Source organism: Mustelus asterias, chromosome 17, assembly GCF_964213995.1.
Source record: "Mustelus asterias chromosome 17, sMusAst1.hap1.1, whole genome shotgun sequence".
In the NCBI taxonomy this organism is placed as follows: Eukaryota; Metazoa; Chordata; class Chondrichthyes; order Carcharhiniformes; family Triakidae; genus Mustelus; species Mustelus asterias.
Genome location: NC_135817.1, coordinates 67779287 through 67792327, shown reverse-complemented (window position 1 = coordinate 67792327; position 13041 = coordinate 67779287). Strand labels below are relative to the sequence as shown.

General features: G+C 39.5%; 1 protein-coding gene across 1 annotated transcript in view; it reads right to left on the bottom strand.

Annotated features, from left to right (window-relative positions):
* The window catches only part of tfg (trafficking from ER to golgi regulator), a 116523-nt gene that overhangs the window by 48055 nt on the left and 55427 nt on the right, over positions 1–13041 (bottom strand). The window contains exon 4 of the mRNA XM_078232893.1: positions 1665–1811. Coding sequence (XP_078089019.1) covers positions 1665–1811 — 147 coding nt within the window. The remainder of the gene's footprint in view (positions 1–1664; positions 1812–13041) is intronic.

The window sequence follows — 13041 nt, the reverse complement described above, 5'->3', positions numbered from 1 at the left end:
GACAGGTGCATTTGTCCGATAGGAGAATAGACAGCTTTCTAACATCATTCCTCCCATTAAAAATGACAGGAGGTTAAATATTCTTTTAAATAAGAGAACTTTTCAGATTACCCACTCCTAAAGTGGGTACTAAAGTTAAAGTTTATTTATTAGTCACAAGCAGGCTTACATTCACACTGCAATGAAGTTACTGTGAAAATCCCTTAGTCACCACACTCCAGCACCTGTTTGGGTACACAGAATTTAGAATGGCCAATTCACCTAACGCACACATCTTTGGATTGTGGGAGGAAACCCACACAGACATGGGGAGAATGTGCAAACTCCACACAGACAGTGACACAAGCCGGGAATTGAACCCGGGTCCCTGGAGCTGGGAGGCAGCAGTGCTAACCACTGTGCCACCCCTACTACTTCCAGGGATTATGAGAGGTCGATGTAGCTGGAAACTGTGTGCCTCTTCCTAATTCCTAATAAATGCATAGATATAGCTTGAAAGAGAATTGGCTTCTGTGTTTGCCCCTATTTCGCAGCAACATTATGAAAATGCTTGGGGTTCCCTAATGCACTTGGGAGGTCACTAGTTGTTCAATGGCTCAAAAAATTTGGGAAACCCTGTTCTACAGCACATTTGTAACGTCATTACCTCAGTCACAGAAAGTGATCAGATTTTTTATTTATCTTATTTGAAGCAAATTCCTTTCTGGTTATTCAATTATAGCTTCAGAACAACTGAACGTGGAAAAAATGAAAGGAAAAGGTGATTAAATTTAAGCTTAAAATAAATACAAAATTATACAACCACACATTTTGGTTGGATTACAATGTTTAGGCTTGTAAAATTCATAGCTGCAAAGAGGTTTTACCTCGGCTTCTTAAAATGTGGATAAATTAAATAGTTTTTAGGTTTTACAAGACAGCTGGTGAAATCAAAATATTTTGGGGTAGAAGACCATTGTTCTGAAAGGATGACTATTGCTGGCTACAGCAAAAAAAAATCCACTTCCTCAGTATAATCATGGCAATTTCAGATGACTTATCATTCCAACAAAAACATTACTGCAGGGACTTATTTTTCAAAACACCTGTCTGAAAGTTTGTTCAGATTTGGTAAAAGCAACAGTACCCATTTACTTTGATTTGAGGGGGTGCAGGGGAATAACCATGATATAAAATTGACCTCAGTTTGTACCGGAATGTATCCTGAACATGTAGATGATAATCTATTGAAAATAAAATCTTACCTAACGCACCTACAAAATTGTTTACTTACAAACTTAATTGTGTGTCCAACAGTTCCAACTTTATTATTTTATCAGGTGAAGAAGTTAGAACAGCAAGGGACGGTGAAGTCTGTGGATTGGCGAGCTTTTTTTTTTAGGAATCTGGATACCTCCCTGGGCACCACAATTCTCTCCTACAATTATTATTTTACACAGAATGTTAAAGTCATTATGTACCTATTGTACATCTGGGAATTGCAGTACAAATGTGCACATCAACATTGAAGTCCTTCAGATTTCCATAAAGCTTGTGTTAATACACTCAGTGAAAAAAAATGAACAAAGTACTGACTTTAGAAAACACATGGATTGTAGGTTATAAACATTGACACAACAGATGTTTAAAAGGGGCAGAAAAGCAAGGCCAAGAATCCTACTTACCATTTTCTGGGATGTTAGCAGAAAGACCTGGTTCAGTGGGTGGCTCCAAGCTATCCAGCAGTCGATTCACTTTATTCCGAAGTTCTATGAGTTCCCGGCGAAGATATTTAACTTGATTAGATTCCAACGGTCGTGGTTGCCCATTTACTATTAGACAAATAAAAAAAAGGCCTCACTAAATTATCAACAGCACCTTACATCATTTGTGATTTAAAAAAAGGACATATTTGGTATAGGTAAATTATACATCTGTTGATAGCTCAGGCCTTGTGATTTGAACATGATTATGTAACAGCATGCAGTAATAAATCTCTCAGGATTACCATTTATAAACCTGCACATGCATTCTTAGTGCCAAAGCAGTGGGAGCATGATTAAATATACTGCATTATAATTTGCTTTTTACTCTGGAATGCCAGCAAACAGCAAGCTCTCCCAAATTCCCTGATCCTAATTTACATTAATCTATCCAATGGGAAACCACGTTGGCATAGCTGAAAATTCCCTTTTTCTCCCCTCCCCCAAAAAATGGGAAAATAATAATATGCTAGCAAGTCAGCTAAAGAACATGGACTATAATGCTCAAATGCAGTATGCCCAACTTTAGATGGGCAAAAAACTGATGACCTTGCATTCACTCCCACCGTCAGGTTCATGGCCACCCATGTGAAAAGATGTACAAGGCGACTCTCTCACATGCACTTATTATGTCTTCATTTTGGATTCAAGAAGGAAATAACATGCATTCTTAACTTCACAAAGTAATAGTTTATGGAGTGCTTTGCTCTTTTTAAGGTCTTAGGGTTTAGGGGGGAAAAGAATCCCATTTTCCTCCACCTCGAAAGCAGACTATTGAGAAAAATGCAAAGTATTTTAAATATCTCTGTTGTTACAGAACACAATTTATATAATCACAACATAATTGAAGCATGAACCACATCCATTAATGCCAATACAATTCCTAATTGTTCTAACAAAAAACACTCATTTGGAAGTTGAGGATGTTGGCTTAGATGCAATGATGGCAACCGTACCAGAAAAGCACTTTGCATTAAATATCTTATTTCTTTTATATACAACAGTCATGAATTATTTATTGTTTTTGCCACTTTAGTGGTAATTTTACCACATTTTGCCTGCCATCCAAATCCTGATTGGAAACCAAAAGTGGCTTTTTACTTTGTCAGAAAATGTGTCAAATGGAAATACAGAACCAAAAATGAAATACTTCTACCACAGTACCCAAGGGGTCTCTGAAATGCACTTGGGTATTACTAGATCGGAATGATCCACTGTAATTATAAAAATTACATTGAAAACAAAGCATTTCCCTTGTGAAATTCTTGGAATGAATTCATTAACAATCTTAATCTAAAAAGTGTCTTTCACAATTCTTCACAAGTTAAGGGACTTTCCACAGGAGAGAATCTAGTTAGGTTCTTAAGTTACATTATGCAAAAAGACTGTAGGATGGAAAAATCATGATTTCTTAGACTATACAGCACAACCATTGATATGTACAGAAAAGAACTGATGAAATAGTAAGCAATATATATTGTCTATGGCAATACAGTACATCAGCTTATGTGACATAGTACCCAATTCTCTTCTACAAGTTTGGAAACACAAATGCATAATTCATTCTGACCCGGGAAATCGAGAAACTTTGAAATAATTGTAATATGTTAGACTTGATTGTTCAATTCTATCTAAAATGGGATTTTAAGGGCAGCACAATGGTTAGCACTGCCGCCTCACAGCACCAAGGACCCGGGTTCGATTCCCAGCTTGGGTCACTGTCTGTGTGGAGTCTGCACATTCTCCCCATGCTTCTGTTTCCTCCCACAGTGTGGAGAACGTGTTGGCTAGGTGCGTTGGCCATGCTAAATTCTCTCTCAGTGTACCCGAACAGGCGCCAGAGTGTGGCGACTAGGGAATTTTCACAGTAACATCATTGCAGTGTTAACGTAAGCCTACTTGTGACAATAATAAACATTAAATTCATGGAATGTGGGTGTCACTGGCTTGGCCAGCATTTATTGCCCATCCCTGAGGGCACTTAAGAGTCAACCAATTGCTGGCCCATAGCTTTAGCCTGTTTGGAGAACTCCAGATGGGTCATTTTTGCAACGGGAGAGACTCCAGCTAATTTTGAAAGACTACTGGAACATGAAAAGCTGGTCCAGAGAGTTTGGCCACAAGTACCCCTTAATTCAACAGCAAGAAATCGGATGACGTTGAGGCTTAAGAGCATCAGCTTGCATTAAAGACCAAGTTGTGGTGGTGACAGAAAAGAGAACTAATTGTTCACAATGGTACAGCAGAACCCTGTGATGCTCAAATACTTGCGGTTGTGATGCGATAAATGGCCTTATTTGGGTTTGAAGTCACAAAACTAATTAAAACACAGATGCAAGCTGCATGACAGGAAGTTGCTGACCAATTTGCCTGGCTACAAATAAGAAGCAAGAAGGAAAGCAAAACTATGTTCCTCAATTTTATATACATTCCTCGTGACACCCAAACACAACATTAAGTTAGGAATTTGCATACCTGGGGGTCACCATTACAAATACTGGAAATAAACTGTTGCCCGTTCTCGCTGAACTCTTTCATAATGTGAAAGCAGTACGGCACATTTTTCTTGTAAGAATTAAGGGGAAAAGAAGAAACAGATTCAAACTTAAAACTGAAGCTTTTCTTGGCTATTATAGGGTTTCTCAACAGAATTAGTAACTAAACAGAGATCTGTTAGGGTCTGGGATTAGAACTCCAAGTTACATTAGGAAGCCAGACTAGGCCCCAACATTTTTTCTATTTAGCATAAATGTTAGGATAGATGTTTTGCTCTAGGTGTGATTCCAATGACAAAGTGTGGATCTTTTATTATAGTAAAACAAATTTTATTTACTAACAGTTTAAATATAGCTTTAACAACAGAATCACCTTAACCATTAATGGTTGAACAACATTTAAAAATGAAAGGAAGCAACTTTACTTTCTAGCTTATGACGGTTCCAGTTGCAAGTAAGCCTCATTCATCAAATCAACTTTTAAATAAATACAGCTAGCAAACCCAGGCACACTTGCTTTCAAAAAGAGATAAAGTTCCAGAAGCCTGCAAAATCCTTCTAACTTCAACCAGGCTTCAGCTGCAACTAACTACTTTCTGCAAAAGCCTTTTTTCCCCCCCGTGACAGACCCAGCTCTGCACATAAACCACATCATCACATGACCCTGTCAATCGCTTTAATCAGAAATCCTTGGCGACCTTAAGGAAACGGAAGTTCATTATCTTTATTTAAAATAAACATTTGCAAGGCTGAAAAGAGTAAATATCCTGCACTCCCAAAATTTGAGCTGCAACCCTCCCACACACACTGACTGCCTGTAGAATAAAGCTGAATTTTTAAACATTCCCTTTAAACATTAAAAAAAAATCTCTGGATGAATTGCACTTCTACCATCACAGATTAACTCTGGTCTCCTAATAGACATTACCCATTCTACTAATTGTTCAAAAGTTTCAGACACTATGGCCAGCAGCAAAATTAAGGCCTTGTGGCTGTTTTCTGGATGACAACTGTGATGTGCACACTCATGTTTCTATTGTCAAGTAGCTCCTGCAAAAGTGTATGCAAACTCTTTGTAGGTCACGTGGTCTACATAAGAATTTGTATCCGCCATATGGATTCCAATTAGAATGCCAGGCTGTCAAATTGTACACCCTCTACCTTGTATACAATTTCCTTGGGTATGACAACTTGACTTCACACTGGAAGTAAGTCCAGACACATTGCATGGTAGATAGCCTCCACAATGGTATAGAGCAATGAGTCTTAAACTGTGGGGCTTGGGGGGGGTGCAATGAGTCTTAAACTGGGGGACCAGGCTTGATGTGAGCCGGGGGGGGGGGGGTTGGGGGCGGTATGCCCAACACACACACGATGCAGAGTGGATTGGCTGTCTTAACTAGAAGGGGAGGGGAGCATGCACGCACAAGCATTGAGAGCAGCACAAAGTTGTGGAAAATGATTCACAAGTGTCATTGTCAACATCACATCAAGGGCAGACAAGTTCAATTGTGATTGTGGAGCGGCACGGGTGGCTAGTAGTGCACCAGGGACCCAGGTTCGATTGTGCCCTTGGGTGACTGTCAGTGTGCAGTTGGACCTTCTCAGTGTGTCTGCATGGGTTTCCTCCAGGTGATCCAGTTTCCTCCAACAGTCCAAAGATCATAGAATCATAGAATCCCTACAGTGCAGAAGGAGGCCATTCGGCCCATCGAGTCTGCACCGACCACAATCCCACCCAGGCCCTACCCCCACATATTTTACCTGCTAATCCCTCTAACCTACGCATCTCAGGACTCTAAGGGGCAATTTTTAACCTGGCCAATCAACCTAACCCGCACATCTTTGGACTGTGGGAGGAAACCGGAGCACCCGGAGGAAACCCACGCAGACACGAGGAGAATGTGCAAACTCCACACAGACAGTGACCCGAGCCGGGAATCGAACCCGGGACCCTGGAGCAGTGCTAACCACTGTGCTACCGTGCTGCCCCAAAAGATATGCAAGGTAGGTGGATTAGCCATGGTGAATGCATGGGATCACAAGAATACAGCAAGGGGGTGGGGTGGGCCGGGCCTGGGTAAGATGCTCTTTCAGAGATGGGCTGAATGGCCTCCTCTGCACTGTAAGAATTCTATGGTTCTTTCATTTCACTGATAGCTGCATGCAAATGCATGTTTTCTTAAAAACATTTTTCAAATACGTACATTACCATACTGAGAATTATACAGTATAATTTAGATGGATGAGTCTGTGAATATTAATTCAATTAAAAAGGGGTCCATCAGCCAAAAATGTTTGAGGGGAGTTGGACTAAAAGAATCTTACTACATCAGTAGCCCACTGCCACAGTAAACAAAATAGCAACATGAATAATTCCAGTCCTGAGATCATTTAAAGTTAGACTGCAGGAAAGGGTGTAATTAACTGAATCTGCAGTGAAGCAAACAACATGTATAATGCTTTTACGATAATAAAACATCCCAAGTTGTTCCACATGAGTATTATAAAGCAACTAGAAGAGTCATAACTGGAAATGTTGATTCTGTTGCTCTCCCCACAGATGCTGCCAGGCCTGCTGAGTATTTCCAGCACTTTGAGATTAATATTTTGTAAAGAAAGATTGAGGCCACATAACTAATTGGCCAAAAGCTTAGTCAGAGGTAGCTTTGAAGGAGCATCTTAGAGGAGGAAAGAAAGTAGAGTGGCAGTGAGGTTTAGGGTTGGGGCTTCAGAAACAGGTAGAATTGGGTATTATCAGCTTACATGTGAAAAGTGGTCCTGGATTCTCAAATGATACAGGCTTCAACTTCCTAAAGAATGAAACTTTACTTTCTATTATGACGAATGTACTTCTATTATGATGAATGAACTAGGATATAGACTTTGTAGCCTTGTCCATTATTTATTTCTGCAAAAATTACACTGATGGCACAATGCTGTCCATGACATAAAACACTAACAACTTAAGTCAACCCAATTCTTGCACCAGTCAAGATCAGTTTGCGATGATACAGATCTACAAGTTATTTGGAAGAATAAATTTGTATTTCTAAAATTGAGGTTGTGGATCAACAGGGTATTCGATATGTAAACAGGTGGTTGGGAAGAAGTAGGAATTAACCTATCCAGATTCTGACTAGTAGTCAACAATACACAAATTCTGTATTGAGTCTGACCTTGAAAATTACAGAAATTTTTAGAGAATGGGCATTTCAAATTCATATGTACTTGAGATAAATTAATTTGTCATGGATAAAAGAGAAGTTTGCTAATGGGAATTGTTGCAATTGAAGCATTTTCAATTTGGCCAGAATTTATGCTTCAATGAAAGCTGATGAAAGAAGGGTTTTGTTAAAAAATGAGCATTGTTCATGTCAAAAAATCCCAATGCTCTCAATCAAAAAAAATGCTTCAGTTCAGAAACATGTCACTTGGCTAATCGTGTTGTATTCAATTTGTCTCATCTGCTCAATCACCACATCCTTTAATATTATTTTCAAGCAAAGTTATTTTTTAAAAAGAGTTTGTATGCAGAGTATTACACATTCTAACCATCCTTTGTGCAAGAAAAGTTTCCTTTTTAATTCCTTTGTGAATGTCTGCCCTCACATCAGCCAGGAGATACAACTTCTCACTCTCTGCCTCATTGTAACACTGCTTGACTCTTGACTACTTCTATCAATTTACCCCCTAACCTTCTTACCTGTAACGAAAAAGCTCCAAACTTATCAAATCTCTCTTCTAACTTGTAACCCCTCATTCCTGGTAACATCCTAGTGAAACTATGCTTCACTTTTTGCATTGATTGTACATCCTTCTTATATTGCGATGTCCAAAGTTCTGGAGTACTCCAATTATAGTCTTATACAAGTTCAAGACTTGTAGTTTTGTATTCTATGCCTTTCAGGGTTTATTAATTTGTGCTGTGTTGCTATTTTGAATGATGTGTGTACCTCTCTACAAGTTTCCTCTATTCATCTACTGTTTAAAGTTTACAATTTAACATTTGTTTCTCCACCCATAGAATTTACATTTCGGAAGTAATCAGCTACCCATTTGCACCTCTTCTAACATATTATTCACAATGGCCTCCATTCTTCCACAAACCCCAATTTAGTTTCATTGGTAAATTTTATTCCTCAATTTCCAAGTCCTGATCTTTTATGTGAACAGCAAAGTAAGGTTGCTCCAACACACACCTCTGTAGGTCACTCACTTTATCTTTATAACTTAAGGAAATTCTGTTCATCTCCACCCTTTGCTTTAACCTTCCAACCTGTTGTCTGTACATGTCCACATTCTCAAATTGAGTCATTATCCATTTCATAAATGTTCTGTTAGACCTTATTCAATGCTTTTTGAAAAACCACATTCATTGTATTTATCTAGTTTCCCTTAAAAACTTAAAAAACAGGGTCCTCTAACAATTTGGTTTGTATCTATAATGATTATTAATGGTTAAGGAGATGCTTAATTGTGCCAACTAAACAGAGTCCCCTGTTAACTTACTTATACTCCACCAGGAGCTTAACAGTACAAACTCAACATGAGGAGTCAAAGATTCAAAACATACTTCAAAACAGATTGGCACCTCGGAGAAATAAACTTACAGGACTATGGGACAAATGGATCTGATTGGGATTACTCTACAGAGAGCCAGTATGAATTCAATGGATTAAAAATTGCCTCTTTCTGTGCTGTTATGACTATGACTCGATTTATTAGAAGATTAGTTCAGCACCAATACTCCAAGATATCTGGAGATATGTGTTTCAAATCACGAAGAAATGAATAATAAATATGCTTTCTTTTGAATTAAGGAATTAAACCAAAACATTTTTATTTGATGTGGACATCAGTTCTTCTATCAGCGGTAAATCTAAAGCCTTTTGCTGGTCCTTATACATAGTCAAAACGCATAATTTGCACACGATAGTATGCCAAAACACTGTAAAGTACTCCAGTTACACAATTTGGCTTCCAACTTCCACAATGTTTAATTTTCCTCACAAAAAACATAACCATTTAATGTTGGAAACAAACAGAAATCTCCAAATGACAGTGAACATCAGAAAGCAAGCACATCCACTGTGCAATTTTGTAAGTTAAGAGCAAGTCATCAGCAAACTAAGTGCTGACATAACATATTCCAGGTGCTAAAACTGCAGCTAATAGTCTGTGAAAATCTTCCCACCTTTTTAATCCATTTTTCATAATTATTCATAAACACCATGTGACAGTAAGCATCCCGATCAGTTTTCCGACATGCTATGATGAACTAGGAGCTCACCTATATGGTTCATTTGAACCAGGTGGCAGCTTCCTCCCCATGATCTGAATCAGAGTCATAGAGTCATGGAGGTTTACAGCATGGAAACAGACCATTCGGCCCAACTTGTCCATGCCACCCTTTTTTTTTAAACCCCTAAGATAATCCCAATTGCCCGTATGTGGCCCATATTCTTCTATACCCATGTAACTATCTAAATGCTTTTTAAAAGACAAAATTGGACCCGCCTCTACTACTACCTCTGGCAACTTGTTCCAGATACTCACCATCTTCTGTGTGAAAAAATTGCCCCTCTGGACACTTCTGTATCTCTCCTCTCACCTTAAACCTATGCCCTCAAGTTTTAGACTCCCCTACCTTTGTGTAATAGAGGTGAACAAAATTATCAGATATGTAGACACGGTATATTGCAAGAACCTGTGCCTCTAGAATCTGAGTACAATGAACCGGAATGTTACAACAATGGATCAGAATCTGGGAACAACGGATTGGAATGTTCCAACAATGGATCAGAATCTGGGAACAAAGAACCGGAATGTTCCAACCAAGGACAGGAGTTTATTCTATTGGATTTCTCAGTTTATTGCAAATGGTTGGTGGATAACAACAGCGAGTCGGTCCAATACATTAAAGTAGCATGCTGGAAGACAAGCTGAAATTGGAACAAAGTTAATGAAAGCTTACAGAAATCTGAAATGTCAACAGAAGGTACAACACAGAAACCGGCCTGGGATTGCTGGCTCTAGCATCAAGAATTAAAACGTTCAACTGCAGTTAGGAAATGAGGATTTAGAGTTTGCACATCATGCATTGCCCATATTTGCATATTTCTGTTAAACAGAGAATTTCAATAATTATTTCTTTCCAAACACTTTAATTCACAATATTAAACATTTTGCTTTAATTATTGCCACATTTCTTGATGGAGAGGGATTATTTTGGGAAGAATGAAATTTATTGCTAGGTATTTGCAGCATAGAAATCAACCACTGGATCTAACAGGTCTAGGCAGAGCTTATGCCCCATACAAGCCTCCTCCTGTTCCTCTTTATCTAACCGTACCAACTTATTGATGGGTTTGAACTAATATACTGGGGGGAGGGGGGGGGATAGAAAATAGCAGGGAGCAGAAATTAGATCAGAGGACAAAGGGGTATAAGCAGCAGTAACCCAATAATTGTGGAGTATCAGACTGAGGAAAATAGTAAAAAAAGGGCGAAGAGCATATAAATTGCATGAAGGTTAACGTCAAACTTGATTAGCAAGTTTGCGGATGATACTAAGATTGGCGGAGTTGCGGATAGTGATGAAGATTGTCAGAGAATACAGCAGGATACAGACAGGCTGGAAAACTGGGCGGAGAAATGGTAGATTCAATTTAATCCAGACAAATGTGAGGTGATGCATTTTGGTAGATCCAATTCAGGTGGGAACTATAAAATAAATGGCAGAACCATCAGGAGCATAGACACACAGAGAGATCTGGGAGCACAGGCACATGGATCCTTAAAAGTGGCAGTACAGGTGGAAAAGGTAGTGAAGAAAGCATATGGCATGCTTGCCTTCATCGGACAGGACATTGAGCATAAAAGTTGGCAAATTATGTTACAGTTATATAAAATGTTGGTTCGGCCACATTTGGAATACTGTGTCCAATTTTGGTCACCACACTACCAGAAGGACGTGGAGGCTTTGGAGAGAGTGCAGAAAAGGTTTACCAGGATGTTGCGTGGTATGGACGGCATTAGCTATGAGGAGAGATCGAATAAACTGGGATTGTTCTCCCTGGAAAGTCGGAGGCTGAGTGGCGACCTGATAGAAGTTTATAAAATTATGATTGGTATGGATAGGGCGAACAGTTGGAAGCTTCTTCCCGGGCAGAAATGACAATTACAAGGGGGCACAAGTTCAAGATAAGGGGGGAAAGGTTCAGTGGAGATGTGCGGGGCAAGTTTTTTTTTTACACTGTGGTGGGGGCCTGGAATGCAGTGTCAAGTCAGGTGGTTGAGGCAAATACGTTAGTGACATTTAAGACTTATCCGGATAGACACATGAACAAGGGGAATACAGGGATATAAACGGTTGGTCTAGATAGGGACAACGTGATCGGCACAGGCTTGGAGGGCCGAAGGGCATGTTCCTGTGCTGTTCTTTGTTCTAAAGTGTAACTAATAAAGTTACTGAGAAGAGTAACAAATGCTGGTCTTGCAAGCAACACTCATGACTGTCCCACAAACGATTAAATTTAACTTCTGAAGGCAGAGGTAAGCAATACATCCCAGGCTTCTGCTCAATTTGATTGAAGTGCTCAAGTAAGGAGGGCGGTACAGTGGCACAGTAGTTAACACTGTTGCCTCAGTGCCAGGGACCCAGGTTTGATTCCTGGCTTGGGTCACTGTCTGTGCGGTGTCTGTACATTCTCCCCGTGTCTGCCTGGGTTTCCACCGGGTGCTCCGGTTTCCTCTCAGTCCAAAAGACGTGCTGGTTAGGTCCACTGGTCATGTTAAATTCTCCCTCAGTGTACCCAAACAGGCGCCGGAGCTTCCCCGGAGTTAGGGAATTTTCACAGTAACTTCATTGCAGTGTTAATGTAGCTTACTTGTGACAGTAATAAATAAACTTAACACCTTGCATTGATATAATGCTTTTAAAGTAATAAAACATCCCAACGTTTTATAAACATTAAGCCACATAAGGAGATATTAGGTAAGATGACCAAAAGCTTGGTTAAGGAGGTAGGCTTCAAGGAGTTTCCTAAATGAGAAAAGTGAGGTGCGTGGGAGAGTGGGCAGACAGGCAGGGGGAGAGGACAATGATAATGTAGAGTAATTCAAAGAGAGAGTGAATCTATTGAGTCTTGCTCCTTCAGTTGTTTGTCCTATTCTGCAGAAAAATAGTTGTTTAAATATACAAAGAACAGTTGCCTTTATATGATCCTCTCTTCAACTACCCAGTAACTCAAGTATGGTCGTGGCTAGTGTATTGCAGTTGTAACACAATTAGATCATGACTGGGTTTTCCCCATTGTCCGATTATCCACGTGACTATGTCCAATGGTTTGTCTCCACTCAATTAAGTGCACAGGAGGTGATCGTCTTAATGCTTTGCTCATGGGATAGGAGATCCCCTCCATTCACACTCCTTCACATGGGTTGCCTTTCTTTCAATGGTTTTGGAATGTAGAGAGAGTGATGTAAATGTGCAGCCATCTTTGATGGCGATCTCAAGTCACTGGAATGTGGCTTGAGTTTCTTCCAAAAATTTAATTAGGGGTTTTCAGCTAGTAAATTTAAAAATAATTTTTAACATAGAACATAGTTTCACAACAAGATTGTCAGGTCATTTTTTCAGTCCTGTTTACGGAGCCTTGTTATGCACAAACTGGCTGTTATTTATCCCACATCACAATACTGACTACTCTTCAAAAGTATTTCCTTGGCTTTAAGCACTTTGGAATGTCTTGCGGTCTCAAAGCACTCTACACTCAAAACAAGTCTTTTCCATTTTGTTT